The sequence below is a fragment of the Stegostoma tigrinum genome, chromosome 9 (assembly GCF_030684315.1).
Source record: "Stegostoma tigrinum isolate sSteTig4 chromosome 9, sSteTig4.hap1, whole genome shotgun sequence".
Lineage (NCBI taxonomy): Eukaryota > Metazoa > Chordata > Chondrichthyes > Orectolobiformes > Stegostomatidae > Stegostoma > Stegostoma tigrinum.
This window is the reverse complement of record NC_081362.1, coordinates 40,247,539-40,266,011: the sequence shown is the minus strand read 5'-3', so window position 1 is coordinate 40,266,011 and position 18,473 is coordinate 40,247,539. Positions and strand designations below refer to the sequence as shown.

General features: G+C 39.8%; 1 protein-coding gene across 6 annotated transcripts in view; it reads right to left on the bottom strand.

Annotated features, from left to right (window-relative positions):
- pde10a (phosphodiesterase 10A) overlaps positions 1-18,473 on the bottom strand; it is a 479,754-nt gene that overhangs the window by 163,668 nt on the left and 297,613 nt on the right. For all 6 annotated transcript variants that reach the window (XR_009446146.1, XM_059648492.1, XM_059648495.1 and 3 more), the window contains one exon: positions 9,234-9,283. Coding sequence is in view for 5 of the 6 variants with exons in the window: in XM_059648492.1 (XP_059504475.1) it covers positions 9,234-9,283 (50 nt within the window). In the remaining variant the exon portion in view is untranslated. The remainder of the gene's footprint in view (positions 1-9,233; positions 9,284-18,473) is intronic.

Below are 18,473 nucleotides of genomic sequence, written 5' to 3'. Positions count from 1 at the left end.
TGGAAATACAAAGTGGACACTGGTTTTCAGACAAAAGGACAATGGGCAGGGAGTCTGATGAATAAAGTTTGTTTCATTTGTCTGGATTCATTTAGAATTCCAGAAATACTGGATTGTGAACGCAAATTCTGCTACTCCTGTACCTCCCTGTTAGAAAAAAAACTCTCTGGTCTGGAATGACAGTGCAAGTATGAAAATGGAGAGATAATGATGTTAGGAAGGAGAGACATTGGAAGGGGAAGACAGGCTGACAAATGGGGTATGGAAGTATTTATATAACAGCAGGCATACAGAACAGGAAGATGACAAGTGTGGGAGCAGTGAATAGGCAGAAAGTTGGAAGAGAACATCAAAAACATGAGATAACAATGAATAGAGAAGAGGAAAGGATTGGAAGAGTGATATTAAGGCAGTTTGGAAATTTTCCAAATTATTTTCACACTATTTTTATTTCAGGTCTATATTGTCTCACAGTGATTGTTCAGTTTTTGAGGAATTTAACAGGGGCTTTTGAAGGGAATGCTGTTGATGTGGTTTATTTGGACTTCTGAAAGATATTTGATAGTGTCAGAAAAGAGACTTGTGGGCATTGTCACAGGTTATGGAATGAAGGAGCCAGTAGCAATACGCGTATGGAATTGGTTGAATGACTAGAAACAATGGGTAGTGCAGTAAGCAATTCTTTTCAAAACTTTCTCTGGCAAACAGCTGTCTGCATTTCAGGTAGAATAATAGCCAGCAGACAAAGGAAGGCTCACTAAGAAAAAGTAACCTCAGCTATCACATTAAAATTGTAAACGAAATGAATATTCCAGCTTTCCCTCTTAAAAATTAAATTAAACTGCTTTTTCTATTGCATGCAGCCATCGTGGATATTGTCCATGTATGACCAGTCTTAAAAGGTCCTCTACTCCTGAAGTAACAAGTACACTCAGTGAAAAATCTGTTAAACTACATCCTCCACCTGCAATAGAGTACATTGCAAAAAAAACCTTGGCAACAATTTCAGAATGGTATTTTTGGATAAATACCAAGCAGCCCCTAGCAATCACCAGATTTTTAGCTATTGGTCACGATCTATATAGCAAATGGCTGGAGGTTACGATAATAAATTCCACATCCACTACTTCAACTGTGAGGTTTCACAATCAAATATGTTTTCAGATGACATAACTCAAAATCATTAAGCTCCTAAGCATGGATGGATGAACTGGCTCCCCTTCTTTATTCACTCAACCTCTTCGTTGGTCACAACAAGGTCAATTTAAAACAGATCCCTTCTCATGTGGATACCTTTCTTCCAGACTCAAAAGAAATGACATTGGGAGCTGAACTATCAACTGCAAGGTTCTTAATTTTATAGTTTGTGACTCTGTCATTGCAATTCCTTTAAACCATCACTGAATTCTAGCATTCAAGGTGAAAAGGAATCCTTTTGTTATCCCGTTTTCTTTTATCATGCTTGTTAATTGGTTGGCTGCTAGTACTCAGAGAAACAGAGTCCCTTTTCACCTAATGATTTATTTTAAGAACCTAGAATGAAATCAATGAGCGAGACTAATTGGTTGACTAATTGGTTTTAATTTTCGAAAACACCCTTGATTTAGTCCCATTAGAGACATTACATAGTCTGGCAACCGCAAGCTTATTTATCTAAATCTTGTGACACAATGATAGCAGTGTCCTGCCTCTAGGCTAGACAACCTGGGTTCAAGTCCTACCTACTCCAGAGGTGTGGCAAAATATATATGAAAAGGTTGATCAAAAATTTCTAGTTGTCTGAATATAACCTTGCAAGTACACTCACATAGAATCTACATTTTTGCATAAAACTATCGACTTTTAATAACGTGCCCCTTCTTCACTGGTCTTGTATCTCCAACATTATTATTGGCTTCCACTTTTTCCATTGAGCACATCATATTGATAGAGTGGCCTTCAATATGGCTTACATAATATTCAAGTATCTGAGGTACTGAATTTTTAAAAAAAATCTCTACTTTCAATGTATTAGCTATGCTTGTCGTTGTAAACTCAGGTACGACTGTCTTGGTAGGAGGCCAATTGCCTCAGCTTCAATGAGGCTAATTCATCTAAGACCATTACATAGACACCAAATGTATGTTGACTGTTTTAGTTTCTTCAAGTAGTTTACTGGACTAAACAATGCAATACCACTGAGTATTAGCATGTGTATCACCATGTATTAGCATTGCTGTAAAATACCTTTAGAAAACATATTATTCATTATTAATAACAAACACATCAGTTGTCTCTAGACCATGTGGCTCCAGTGGCTGCAGCACAGAAGATTGAAGGCTGCAAACTTTCACGGGACATTCTTTAATAGCTCCACGCCTTGAGAGTCTGGCTTTGGACATCACCACTTAGGCATAAATAGCATCTTTTTCATAAGTTTACCTAGTGGCAGTTGTAAGACATTGACAAAGTGACAGTAGTGGGAACACAAATGTTGTTACATCCCAAAAGAACAGTGAGTTCATATTCCACAGGTGCACTATCATATCCCTTGGGTTGCGCTTCAGTGTTCCTTGTCTCCTGCTGGACAAGATTGCTCGACTTCTACGAGAGTCAGCATGCCACACTGAGCAATGAGATCTGTACCCATGATGAAATGGGTGGAGCAATCAGTCTGGATGGCTGCAGCCTGACTCTTTATGCCAGAATCAAGAAATCTCAAAATCCGTGCTTGAACATTCCTTGCAGCTATTATATCGGCAAGGCTGCCTGTGGAAACTGAAACATTTGCCAACAGACCTTCTATTGTGGGCTGGTCTGCAGGTCTGTATGGCTGTTCCCACCATTTCTAAGGTGGTAAAGATTAGATTAGATTAGATTCCCTATAGTGTGGAACCCTATGTAAATATGGCCATTGGATTTTACAAGGGAAATTTTGACAACAAATGCATGCAGATGCACAAATGTTTAAAAAAATTTTAATGCTATGTACAAAAGTTCAATGTACAGGAGACATTGCTACAGTACCAAACACATGATGTCACATAACTCTCATTACTCTTTTCAACTGTGCTGCAGTGACATCTTTAACAAACAGGCCCTTCCGCCCAATAAGTCCACACCGCCTTTTGCAGCATCCCACACAGACCCATCCTCCTGCAAAGACACAATTCTGTCCCCAGATCGATGCCATTTTTTGCCCAAATTCTACTTTCATTACAAGTTTCCATGGTTACATTTACGATGGAAATGGTATGTGGTAATTATATCCTGCAGTAAAACATCTACAACAAGGCATGTTTACATCAGCAATTCCCAATGTTCTGAGATCCTCAATGTGCCTTGCAACACCAAGCCATTAACAGGCAACCAGCTGGCAGCCCTGCCAACGCACTAAGCAGTTCATCTTAACAAGATTTAAAATACAAATTGTATCAGTGATAATGGGAACTGCAGATGTTGGAGAATCCAAGATAATGAAATGTGAGGCTGGATGAACACAGCAGGCCCAGCAGCATCTCAGGAGCACAAAAGCTGACGTTTCGGGCCTAGACCCTTCATCCCGAAACGTCAGCTTTTGTGCTCCTGAGATGCTGCTGGGCCTGCTGTGTTCATCCAGCCTCTCATTTCGTTATTTTAAAATACAAACACTGCGCAGAAGAGCTGGTATGAAACCTTGCCTTCCATGAAGGTCACAGATGAGCTAACCTACTCTCTTGGCTTGGCTGCAGGCCATTTGTGCATGGTAACTCACCATACACACAGTCTGACTCTATACTTGCCCCAGTGTCAATATCTGAGCTAGTGGCTGAGTGTTACAACATTGTTTCTTCTCCTGCCTCCTTTACACTTACATTTTCAGTCTGGTTACCCGACAGCATATGGGAAGGCTAAGGATGGGAGGAACTCACTGTCTGCAGTTTCCATTTCTTATAACTTTTAAGAATGAAGAGTTAATGGAGAAGGTAAGTAAGAGAACAACTTACCCGTGTCAAATACGGTCTTCCCTGCACAGGCTCACCTAATTTTCTAAAACATTTGCCCCTGATCTAAAGAAGCAACCCTCCAGGTTGCTGTAGGGATACAATCACCTTGGTCCTAACAACATCTTATAGATTTTATGCCTCTTGTGCGCTACTTGTTCCTGAAAATAGAAGAACACAATCCCACCAGAAGGGGACAAAAAAAAAGCAGTAAACCTTGAGGAAAAAAAATCTGGTTTGAATTTCTCTTGCATACCTTAAAATGGAACTTCTGTTCAGACCAGTGCAGTTATTTCAAAGTTTACTGGATTCTCCCTCTGCGTTAACTGTATGAATGGTCTCCACAACTGCTGCCTATTCCTTCCATAGTGGAATAACTCAACGTAGGTAAAGGTAGTGAGCAGCATACGTGCAACTCAAACTTCAAACATGTTGCTGGGCTAGGTACAGCATTGGGATGTTTAGCCTGGGTGCTGAATGTCATAGTATAAAGCAGTGTAAGAAATGATTGAGTGGTACCACGAGATGTGATTTGCGTGTTTATGCATTCATGTTTGTGGAGGGACGAAGTAGTCACATACACTTGTTTTAAAAAATGACATACATATTGGGAACACAGTTAGCAAAGCATTTGGGATCTTGGGCTTAATAAATAGAGGTACTGAGCACAAAAAAGGTTGAACTTTATAAAGCTCCGGTTAGGCCTCAACTCGTCCAATTCTGTCACCACGTTTGAAGAAGAACGTACAGATCCTCAAGAGGATGCCGATGAGATTTACTAGAATGATTCATAGTGATGGAGATCTTTAGCTATAATGTAAGGTTGGAAAAGATGGAGTGGTTCTCCTTAGAACAAAGGAGATTTGACGGAGTTGCAAAAGATGATGACTAGATTGCTTTGCCAAGAATTGACATAAATTCAATGAGCTGAAATGATCTCCTCATCATCTCCAACCAACCACACACCTGGCCATAATATATAAACTATACAAAAACAGGCTAGAATTACAAAATTATTTGTTTGATGGCTAACAAATTGAAGTCTGCTAACTTCTTTGTGAACTAAACAAATCTGGTTTGACATGAATTCACTTCATTAAAGGTAGGAGATTCTCTCTATGCACTATGTTCAAAATTTCCAAAATGAATGCATTTATAAACTCTCCTTATGAAGTGTAGAAATCTTTCCACACTGTACATTTTGGTTTAGACAAACACAGCAAAAATACAATGACATTAAGATCAAACTAAGTCCAAAATACTACCCTTACGTAACATTTCTAATTGCAATGAAAAATACAACTTCTGTTAAAGCGATGGCCAGGCATGTGAAAACTAAAAATCATTAGTCACAAATTCAATAGACTGATAACACTACATAACATACATACTGGACCAGGGTCAACCACACTAGATAGATGGTAGCCTTTTCTTGCCTTCAGTTCAAAAGGATGCAGTTTCCACTTATTTGTGTTCTCAGCTCAATGAGGAAAAATTGGCACAACCAGCACAAAGATTGAGAAACATTAAATGTAGCTAAGTTATATCCCAAACTACCTGTGTTTTCTGTGATCTTTAGTGCTGGTTTAAAATTCAATTTGCAAGTATCAGATTCTGCTCAAAAAAAACTGCCTATGTTGTAATAAACAGTTGATGGCACTAGCTTGGGAAGAGTATAAATTGCTCTCATTCTTCTGGTGCAGAGATACCAGCAGGGATGACACAAATGTTCTCATATATTAAAAATGTTTGATTTACTAAGAAACTACAAAAAGGATACACAAATGGAGCCTGTAAATCATTTAGTATTTTCTTTTTAAAAGTGTAATTTTTAGTGATTTTAAATCAGGTGAACTAGACATCATAAATGTTTATTTTTGGTAACAATTTCTCCTTTCCAGCTGTATTTAAAAAAGACAACTGATTGCTGACCTCCATGCCCTTGATAAGGAAGATTTTGGGACTGGTAGGTCTTGTAAGCCAAGTTGTGTATCCAACTTTCCTTCTTCTGTGTTCACGTCCTCCAAGTTTAGAACCATATATCTGGAATTTAAAAAACTATTCCACTATATTGACATAACAAGGCGTAGAGCTGGATGAACACAGCAGGGCAAGCAGCATCAGAGGAGCAGGAAAGCTGACGTTTCGGGTCCAGAACCCCCTTCCTCTCCTCCATTTCTGAAGAAGGGTCTAGACCCGAAATGTCAGCTTTCCTGCTCGGCATGCTGTGTTCATCCAACTCTACACCTTGTTACCTCAGATTCTCCAGCATCGGCAGTTCCTACTATCTCCATTATATTGATCCCCTGTTCCTTGACACGATTTAACACCCATGTATTTGAACCAAAGAATGAAATTACAGATGCAGGGCCCAGAGTTTGAGGCTGCTCCATAAGGATGGGGACAAAGTTAAGGCAACCTGCTTACTTCTGCCTACATGCAGCTGAGATAGCTGCGGCAGTCATCCTCATCATAGAGATGTCAGTGAAAGCACCTCCAAAGGCCGCTGTGCTGGCATCAATAACCAGCAGTCTTAGTCACAGGACCTTACTGCCTTGATGGTCCCTCAAAGCAGCTCAGCTTATGGATGAAGGGCATCAGAGATAGCCCCTTCAACATCATTCTCTGATCACTTCAGTCCTTTCAGAGACCATTTAATCAGAAGAAACCACTGGCGTAAGTGTTACTGCCACCCACTCCAATCATATACATGCCATCAATGCCACTGGCCAGTTAATGGTACAGAATGTATCATATATTCTCTGCATATCAGTGTACTGTTCTTATGTCATCCCAACAGTGCTACAATATACAGATGAGAGAGGTTGGTCATTCACTCAATAGAAGAACTTGTGCTCAAAAGCCTTCTCTTTGCTAGTGGACATGTGATGAATGGCCTACTTCATTTTCTGTAAAAGATCCAAGAATCTATCTCACCTCTCTTGCTGCTTGTCCAGGAATACCTGTTCTGCATGCTTTTGTCATTTTTGTCGGGTAATTGTTGCAAATGCTGATAGATTCACCATAAATACAATCACAAAATGTAGGCCAATATATACATTTAATATGTGCATGATTTCATAACGCGACAGAAATTTGTATCAGCAAATATTGAAGTGCAAATTCCTTTATAATTCTTCATTCAGATTTTTCAGTTTTTGTTGGTTCTAGTAGTTTATTTTTCAAGTGATCAATGAACTGCTGGTAAAATTAAATTGTTAAGGTCACACAAAGGAAAAAGTTGTTTTCTCCCCCCAATTCCACAGGTATAAAGGAATTATTTTAACTGACAGGTGTATCAGGCATCTGCACATGTACATTCAAATGTAGAAACACAGGAATGACTGTAAGTGATTCAGCTCCTCCACAGGTTGAATTAAGACCATAAGAAATACTAAAAGGCATAGGCCATACAGCCCTTCGAGCCTGCTCTGCCCTTCAACAGGATCATTGCTGATCCGACATCCCTCATGTCCACTTTCTTGCCCTTTCCCCTTGACTACCCTACTGATATAAGGCTGCAAGAAATAGAAACTGTTGAATTATCTACAGATGGTAATATTAAAACAATAACTGAACTAATGGCAGCTTCCCTTTTATGCAGTGATATCACATAAAACCTCACGAAAAAGCTATGCTTCATTAATGAACTGTAACTGGATTTTTAACAGCGAGTCAAGTTATAACTGCTGCTGGCTATCCTCTCTCTAATCATAATTCATCACAGCGATTTGTTGCATTTATTTGAGTATGTTAGAAATAAAGTCCACTAATTTAGAAGATCATGTTGTGATTTTGTTTTCGAATTCTTCAACATTTTCTGAGATCTTTCTTTATTAAAGATGTTACATTAATTCATGTTTTTGAGGCTGTGATATTTCAGGATGGATCCTGCAAGTAATATTCATGCCACTAATGCCAGGGAAAGACCATCTACAACAAAACAGAATCAAAACCCAACACTTCCAGCCAGAAGGACAAGTGCAGTAGACGTATGGGAACCACCCCTCTTGCAAGTTCTCCTTTAAGCCACACACTATTGTGATTTGGAACAACATTGCTGTTCCCTCACCATCGCTGATCAAAATCCTGGAACTGTCTTTCCCTAAGGCCACTGAGGGGTACATCTTCACCAGACAGACTGCAGCTGTTCAAGAATGTCTCTCCTGACTTCAGGAGTTAGTACAGATGAAGAACAATTGCCAGTCTCACCACCAATTCTTGCATCATGTGAAAAAATTAAAATCAGCTCTGGCCTTCAGCTTACATTACTTTGAAAGCTTACTATTAGAGTACATGTCTAGCAATGACTATGACTCTACAATTTAATTTGTCAAGTAGTTGACCCCTCACCACCATCCATTAGATCACTCACTCTCATAGCATGTCACACCTGGATCACCATCCGTCTGATTTTCAAGTGACAGTATTTTAAAAAGAATGAAATCAGATCTTTTATTTTACTGCCAAATTGTGTCCACTCTTGAAAAATAATGTTATTTTCTAGATTTTAATGAACCTAGGCAAGAATTTTTCTTTTGGGTATGGATCATAATGTTGGCATTGAACCCAAGTTCCAACCATGTAGCACGCTGGGTTGAAATTATTCACCGTACATTTTGTCTGGACTTGTGATTAATGGCAAAACGACATGCCAAACATCAAATAAAGAACAATGGGAGTGCTCCCAAAAGTTAAGGACTAACGGAATGCCCTGCAATTTGGAAAATGCTGCAGCAGGATGTTCTGAATTTTTAAAGAATTAAAATAAACAAAAGCCACAGCTGCTGATCATCACTATAGAAACCAGTGAAACCAGTGGTCTTACCAGTAGGTAGGTCACAGAGGCCTCAAAATATTCAGCATGGTGGCACAGTGGTTAGTACTGCTGCCTCACAGCGCCAGGGACATGGGTTCGATTTCAGCCTCAGGTAACTGTCTGTGTAGAGTTTGCACATTCTCCCCGTGTCTGTGTAGATTTCCTCCAGGTGCTCCGGTTTCCTCCCACAGTCCAAAGATGTGCATGTTAGGTGGATTGGCCATGCTAAATTGCCTGTGGTGTTCAGGGAGGTGTAGATTATGTGGGTTATAGGGGGATGGGTCTGGGTAGGATGCTCTGAGGTTCGGTGTGGACTTGTTGGGCCAAAGGGCCTGTTTCCACACAGTAGGGATTCTATGATCTATGGTCCAAATGCAATCCTTGCTTCAAAAATTAATGCAATGTCACAGTCAGTCCATCTTTATTATAGTCATTTGTTATGTTGTACTCACACTGTTGCATTCTCCCACGAAATATAATGAAAATCCATCAGCCATCGTAGCTGCAAAAGCATTAACAGAAAAGGCAAGTTATTGCGACGAAGAAAGGTATAAATAATTAGGACATAGTTACAATACATCATTTATAACGCTTTTAAAGAAAGGTGAATAATACTTAAGAGTTTGTACTCCATTGTGTAATATCTAAAAAGAAAAATGGAAAGAACAAGGAAATAAAATTAAAACTCACTCAAATAATTTTCACGGTGCTTGATTAAAAATCAATGTATCTGAGGCACAACTAGCAATTAGGCAGGAAACAGCGAGTGGAGATAAGGGATAATTGTATCAGAGATAAGGGGAACTGCAGATGCTGGAGAATCTGAGGCAACAAAGTGCAGATCTGGATGAACACAGCAGGCCAAGCAGCATCTAGGAGCACAAAAGCCTACATTTCGGGCCTAGACCCTTCATCAGGGTCTAGACCCGAAATGTCAGCTTTTGTGCTCCTAAGATGCTGCTTGGTCTGCTATGTTCATCAGGCTCCACACTTTGTTATCAGTGGAGATAAGGGTTTTTTTAAAAAAAAGATTGGCAATCTATGATCAGCAGGGTTCTACAGGGATCAATGTTCACAATATATATCAGTAACTTGGATAAAGGAAACAAATATCCTGTACGCAACTTGGCACGAGACAAAAATAGATGGAAAGGCAGGTAGCAAAAGCATTGAAGCTATTCACACAGATATTGATAGGTTAAGCAAGTGCACATGAAGTTGGCAAATGGAATATCATGTGGGAAGTGTGAAATTGCTCATTTTGGATAAGCGAGTAAAACAACAGAATATTATTTAAATGGATAAAAAAAATAGAAAACCGCTACACAGATATTTTGGGGCACTTGTGTATAAAACACAAAGCTAGCACAGGTGCAGCAGTTAAGGAGGAAGACTAATAGAATGCTAACCCTTATTTCAGACGAGTTGGAGTATAAAGAGCCTTACTACAACTGTACAAAGCACTGCTGAGACCACATATGGAGTACTGAAGGCAGTTTTGGTCCCCTTATTTAAGGAAAGATATCATTTCATTGAAGGCAGCTTAGAAAAGGTTCACTACGATGATCCCTAATATGGACAGATTTTCTTATAGCAAAGGTTAAACAGGCTGGAACTCATTGGAATTTTGAAGAAGAAGAGGTGATGTCATTGAAACATAAGGGATTCTTAAGAGGCTGAACACGATGAATGCTAAGAGAACAGAGATAACGTGTAGACCTGGATGAATACAGCAGGCCAAGTACCCTTCTGAAGAAGGGTCCAGACCCAAAACTTTCCTGCGCATCTGATGCAGCCTGGCTTGCTGTGTCCATCCAGCTCTACATCGTATTATCTCAGACTCCAGTGTCAGCAGTTCCTACTATCTCTGAATGCTGGGAGGGTGTTTCTCCTCATGGGAGAGTCTAGGACCAGACAGCATAGTCTCAGAATAAAGGGGTGTCAATTTAAGACTGAGATGAGGAAGGATTTCTTCTCTGAGAGGGTTGAGAGCATTTGAAATTCTTCACTAACTGTGGAGGCAGAGCCATTATGTATATATATGGGATAGGTTCTTGATCAGTAGGTAAATCGAGGGTTATGGGGAAGAGGACAGGAAGATGGACATGAAGTTTAAAAAAAAGTGTGTTCCATCAAGCCACGTTTCATTTTGGGATCATAATTGTCCAGTACTAACATCAGCAGGGTTAAAGCACAATTCAATACAGGGAACCTTTGGCTAAGAAATTGAAGATTGCACGGAATTTGAAAAGTTTAGGTCAACAATGGAGGCATAATGAATACTGAAATGCCAATTTTAGACACAAATAGGCAACTATTGAAAATGGCTACTTAGCCACTAGTTCTGCTTTTAGTTCTCCAGCTCCATCAAGCCTCCAGACCATTTTCATAAAGGTGGGATGCAAGGGGTTGAACATGGGTTGGTGGCATAACCCAGTCCCTTCCTGTTTATGGTCACTTAAGGTCAACTAGAAAAGAATAAATTGATTCGGGATAGCCAGCACGGTTTTGTGAAGGGAAGGTCGTGCCTCACAAACCTTATTGAGTTCTTTGAGAAGGTGACCAGACAGGTAGATGAGAGTAAACCAGTTGATGTGGGGTATATGGATTTCAGCAAGGCATTCGATAAGGTTCCCCACAATAGGCTATTGTACAAAATGCGGAGGAATGGAATTGTGGGAGATATAGCAGTTTGGATTGGAAAGTGGCTTGCTGAAAGAAGACAGAGGGTGGTAGTTGATGGGAAATGTTCATCCTGGAGACCAGTTACTAGTGGTGTACCGCAAGGGTCGGTGTTGGGTCCACTGCTGTTTGTCATTTTTATCAATGACCTGGATGAGGGCGTAGAAGGATGGGTTAGTAAATTTGCAGACGACACTAAGGTCGGTGGAGTTGTGGATAGTGACGAAGGATGCTGTAGGTTGCAGAGAGACATAGATAAGCTGCAGAGCTGGGCTGAGAGGTGGCAAATGGAGTTTAATGCAGACAAGTGTGAGGTGATGCACTTTGGTAGGAGTAACCGGAAGGCAAAGTACTAGGCTAATGGTAAGATTCTTAGCAGTGTAGATGAGCAGAGAGATCTCGGTGTCCATGTACACAGATCCTTGAAAGTTGCCACCCAGGTTGACAGGGCTGTTAAGAAGGCATACAGTGTTTTAGCTTTTATTAATAGAGGGATCGAGTTCCGGAACCAAGAGGTTATGCTACAGCTGTACAAAACTCTGGTGCGGCTGCAATTGGAGTATTGTGTACAGTTCTGGTCACCACATTATAAGAAGGATGTGGAAGCTTTGGAAAGGGTGCAGAGGAGATTTACTAGGATGTTGCCTGGTATGGAGGGAAGGTCTTACGAGGAAAGGCTGAGGGACTTGAGGCTGTTTTCATTAGAGAGAAGGTGGTTGAGAGGTGACTTAATTGAAACATATAAAATAATCAGAGGGTTAGATAGGGTGGATAGGGAGAGCCTTTTTCCTAGGATGGTGACGGCGAGCACGAGGGGGCATAGCTTTAACTTAAGGGGTGAAAGATATAGGACAGATGTCAGAGGTGGTTTCTTTACTCAGTGAGTAGTAAGGGAATGGAACGCTTTGCCTACAACGGTAGTGGATTCGCCAACTTTAGGTACATTTAAGTCGTCATTGGACAAGCATATGGACGTACATGGAATAGTGTAGGTTAGATGGGCTTGAGATCAGTATGACAGGTTAGCACAACATCGAGGGCCGAAGGGCCTGCACTGTGCTGTAATGTTCTATGTTCTATAACTGTGGATGACTGATTGGAACTTGCCTGTCAACCCTCGGGTCCCTCTGTCAACAGACAGTGAGGCTGCATGGCAGCCACTTCCTAGCTGCAGATTGCCATGGCCAGAATTGCAGGCAAGCCTAGAAACAATCTGTGCTGATATTTGTTCATCTCTAGCTGCAGTGTCTTTTGGAATGCAATCCCATTCCCCTCATCACAAAACAGCGGTCCAGCAGCTGGACCTTTTTTTAATTTTAGAAATTTGGAGATTTGTATCCTCTTCTCCCTCATTTACCTGCCATGAAATATTGCTGCATCTGCCCAGTTGGAAGATTTCTACTAGCCTCTTGCATCAGGAATCTGCCTACTGTCCTTAATTAGGCAGTGAGACTTGTCTCTGGTGGCTAAGTGGCCAACTGAAGAAAATCACAAGTGAATGCCACAGTCTGGGCTTCTGACCCCCATTTGGGCCTAACAATGAGATCCCAAAGCCCACTGGGAAAATTCTACATTCTATATTTCAGTATTGGGATGATTGTATTAGGAGACATAGCTACAAAAATACAAAGAAATTCAACAGTATGAGAAGAATTACTTGGTCTGCTGAACTCATTCCTTAATATTAATTTTATATGATTTTAGTGTATTTTGAGCAAGCTCAATTTCATTGCATCTATAATTAGTTCAAATAATTATAATTACATAAATGTTATTAAACACATTTTCCCGATGTGGATTTTATATTTACTTAACCATGAATGTTTATTTTTGGCCACCGGTCCTACTCCCATGTTATGCTTTGAACAATTTGGATTTATTTTATAACATTTAACATTCTTGATGAATTATGGGCAGAAAACATACAGGGCAAATGTGGCCTCCATTTAATGTCCAATCCAAAAGGTAGGTCCTTCATCAATGGAGTACTCCTAGCATAGGACTTTATGTTTAAGTTTATGGAATGTGATTGAACCATAACAGTTTGAATAAAAATGCCAGCACAAAACCAAGGCACACAGCTAATTTGACAGTCAGTGCAAAGTGCAAACCAATGGGAAACTGAGCATGATGGCTAAAATCTGCAAGGCGACAACATCAACCAGTGATCAGCATTCCTAACGTATCAAAGTTACTTGAAGAGAATTTTGGCCTTTTTACCACGTTTTAAAAATTTGGTATGTATCATGTATACTCTTTTGTATTTAAGAAGTGTCTCATTTGTGATTTATTAAGTGATCACTGCGGCAACTTCTAGGTCTTCCTGCTAGGAGATCCCATCATGGGGTGCCATGCTTGTTGGACTTGCATCAACCTGACACATCCACTGTAGTTCAACTGAAAACAGTCATTCAGCAACTATGTCTACAGGTCAATTCTCCCTTTCAACTGCCCTTCACTTTGCCCTCAACAAGAGATCTCTATAGCTTTTCAGCTCTGATAAAATGGCCAAAATACTGACACTTTCTTTTCTGAAAGTCATCTTCTTGCTCCTACAATTTCAAGTTTATCCACTTGTCTGGTGGTCTGAATGTGGAACTTCTAGCGTACGTCTCAGCATCTATATCCCAAAAGGCCCTTGTGCTCTTCCACTGATCATTAATTTTTGTTCACATTTCTGAGGCACTCAGGAACATGGATAGAATGTGGCATCATATGATGTTTCTTGTTACAAGCATGAGATTTCTAGTGTTAGTGCATCCTTCACCTTCACAAAATTACATCTGGCTATCTGTATTTCTTCTAACTTCAGCAACTTGTCATCTTCTTTTATCTTTTGACTTAAATAGACAAACTTAGCTATTTGCAACTGTGTAATACCATCCACTACGAACTCGCAAACAAGGAACCAGAGAAAGCCATTTAACCATTTGAAATTGCTTTGTCTGTTAATAAGATCACTGCTAATGTCATTTTTAACCCCAACTACACATTCCAGCATTTCCCTGATAATTTTTCCTCCCTTTGGTAATCAAGCATTTATTCTCTTCTGGCTTAAAAAATATTTAAAGATTCTGCATCCATTCCCTTTTCAGGAAAGGGATTCCAAAGGCTATCAATCCTCAGACAAAACAGTGTCTCATTTCTGTCTTAAATAGCAATCTCCATATTTTTAAAAGTATAACCCCAGTTCTAAATTCTCAGAAAGAGGAAACATCCGTCCGACATCCACCCGGTCAGGTCCCTTCAGGATCTTACATTTTAATTAAGTCTCCCCTGACTTTGTCAAAGTCCACAGGATACAGGCCTATGCTGTCTAGCCTCTTCTCATTGCACAATCTGTTCATGGTAGACATGAGTCAACTAAACTCTCTCTGGACTCTTTACGATGCATTCACATCTCTCTACAAGTAAGTGACCAAGACTATACAACCTTACGAACGTCCTGCGCACCTGAAGCATGCTACTCTGGAATTCATTTTCCCTTACAGTCAATCATAACATTCTGTTAGCTTCCCAGATTACTTGCTGCACCTGCATGCTAACCTTCTGTGTTTCATGCACTAGGCCACACATCTTTCTGCATTGTCTCACCAGTTAGAAAATATAACTTTTAGATAATATACTTTTTAATTCTTTCAGTCAAAATGGCCAATTTCACCCTTTCCTACATTGTACTCCATTTGCCAGATCTTTGCCAAATAAATATCTATATCCATTTGTCATATTCTCGTGTATTCTTTCCAAATAAGTTTTCTACTAAATCTTTGTGTGTTATCAAGCAACTTAGCTACCATATCTTCAGCCCCTTTACATAAATCATTTGTATAAACTATACAGAATTGAAGTCCCAGCACTGACTCCTGTGATATACCACTCGTGACATTCTGCCAGCCTGAAAAAGACTATTCCTACTCTCTGCTTCCTATTAGCCAGGTAACCTACTCATGCCAGATTGTTACTCCCTACACCTTGAGGTTTTTTTTCCCAATGATAACCTTTGTTATGACATCTTATCAAATGCCTTCTGGAAATCTATGTACAAAACATCCATTGGTTCCCCTTTATCTACAACCTAAGTTATTTCAAAGAACTCCAATAAAATATTTCAACATGATATCTCTTTGACAAAACCATACTGGCTCCTTCTCATTATTACAGAGAATTTGGATAAGTCCAAGTAAATGATTCTAATAATAGCTTTTCCCTATGACTGATATTAAAGCGGACTTGTGTGTAGCGTTCCTCCCCTTTTTAATAAAAGAGCTACATTAACTATTTTCCAATCTAAAATGGAACCTTACCCAAATTTAATTAGTTTTGGAAAATTAAAACCAATGCGTTGACGATCACGCTAGCTACTTCCTTTAATGCCCTTGTATAAAATCCATGAGAATCTCGTGACAAGTCACCTCTCAATTACAATTTACTGAGTACTCAGACTCACTTTCTATAGAACCAAGACTTATTTTGTTCCCTTTCTTTACCAAATACCTAAAAAAAACTTTTCCTGCCTGTTTTATATTTTTGGTGAGCTTTCTCTTGCACTCTTAATTTAGCCCTCCTTACTACTGAGTACTTTTTGTGTTATTTTTAATATTCTGTTTTTTACTTCTGATGTACCACCTATCTTTGCACATTATATATCTTTTCTACTATCTTTGACTTTCTCAGTTAACCATGGATGGCGGGTCTGTTTCTAACAGCTCCTCTTCCTTGCCAGAACGTATCAATTCAGAATTTTCTGAGATATCCCCTTAAAAACTTTTATCACAGAATCTCGATTGACCTATTAATCTGAGTCGCCAGTTTGTTTTCGCTACTCTGCTTTCATACTCTCATAACTGTGCTTGTTTAAACTCAAACTAGTCTTGGATGCACACATTTCTCTCCCTTGAATAGTCTGCAAAATTCAACTATATCATTGTTGCAGCTCCGCACAGAGACTTTCATTAAAGTCTGTAATTAATCCTATTTCATTGGTCAAACTGGGCCTAGTACAGCCAGCTCTCTGGTTGGTATCATAAATCGTTGTTCTGAAAACATTTAATGAATTTCCCCTCTCATCTGATTTTTCTAGTCTTTAGGTTGGTTAAAAATGCCAGAATGAGGATTGCTGTACCCTGTTGACAAGCTCCTATTATTTCTTCCTTGATACCATATCCTAAGTGATTACTGTTAGCGGGCCTGACACAAACCCCATAAGCAATGTCCTGTTTTATCATTCCTCACATCCACCAGATCCTGGGTTCCTTAAATTAGGTAATTCCCCTCGATTGTGCAAATATCATGCTTAATAAACAGAGCTACACCCCCATTTCATACTTGCTGTTTTTCCTACATGTTGTATACCATTCAATATCCAGGTCCCAATCTCAGTCATCCCTTAGTCATGTCCTAGCTACAGTCACTAGATTGTACTTGTTTATCTCAATTTGTATTACAAGCTCATTTGTTTGGCTTCAAATGCTTCACATATTCAAACACTGTCTTAAGTTTTGTCCTTTTATTATTTTTGTAACCTCTAGTCCTATCCGCTGATTTGATCTGAGATGTGCAGTCTCTGACCCCGCCTGTCATTGTCCATTTATCATTTCCCACATGAATTCCTCATCCTGTTGCATTTTCTCCACAGGTTTCGAATCTAGGCCCTTGTCCCCACTATTTTGTTTAAAACCCACTCCACTTCCCTAGTTATGTGGTTAAAGCACAGATTATCCCAGCGTTAGAGACCCCACATTTCCTAGTATTAATGCTAGCATTTCACAACCAGAACTCACTTCTGTCACACCAGTCTTTCATCCACATATTCATCTTCCTAACCTTGTTTACCTTATGCTAATTTGCACATGGCTCAGGTAATAAGCCAGAGGTTATTATCTTTGAGGTTCTGTTTCTTAATTTGGTGCCTAGATCCTCATGCTGGTTATGTAAAACATCTAATTCTACCTGTATCATTGATGCCTACACAGACTTTGATAATTGAACCTTGTCTCTCCCACTGTTAGATTTTCTTCAGCCCAGATCCTTGGCACTGAACTGACAACACAGCCATCTGGGCACTCACTCTTTGTTGCAGAGAACGGTGACAATCCCCCTGGTAAACTGTCCTCTATGCCACTGCATTCCTTTTGACTCCTCCCACTTGAATGACTTCTTGTACCAGAGCATCATGATAATTTAGCCCATTCATCCCAGAGCCTCCACTCCCATCCAAACTAACCGAGAGAACCTCAAACCTGTTCCACAATTGCTGAGGTTGACACTCCTGTCCTCTGGGTCCCCTTACTTGCAGTCACACCACATTGACTGTGACCACTACCATATCAAGACATCGTTCCGGTACAAAGAATCCATGTAACTTTCCCACTCCCTAATGCATCACTGTCTGTGGTTGGGCCTCCAGCATATAAACGGAGCTGCAGCTGCTTGAAATTCAAATATCATATGTTTGCCTGGATCAGAATAGCATCCTTGAGCTCCCACATACGACAGTTTTGACACACCACCTGTACTGTCAATCTTAATGAGCTTTAATTAGTTATATTATTCATATTTTAATGCTGATTTTAAATGTGTTATCTTCACTTTACTGTCAATGTGCAAACTATTTTAAAACTTGAAAATAGAAAAAAATGTTCTAGCTTATGTATTCTTTCTAAATACAACTGTTTTGGTTATTTTGGTAGGGTGGTGGGATGAAAGGTCTAGGCCCGAAATGTCAGCTTTTGTGCTCCTAAGATGCTGCTGGCCTGCTGTGTTCATCCAGCTCCACGCTTTGTTATCTCGGATCCTCCAGCATCTGCAGTTCCCATTATCTCCCATTATGTTCATACTCAATCCATATTCTAAACTTCTGGATTTTATTTGATCTCTGGTATTGTGTGGGGCTGTTTCTGATTCTGCAAGTAGCATTGCGTGGTCATCATCCTACAAATTATTCATGTCCATGCCACCAATTTCTATCTTTGAAAATGCATCTGATTCCTTGAATGCTTGTCATGTGTAAA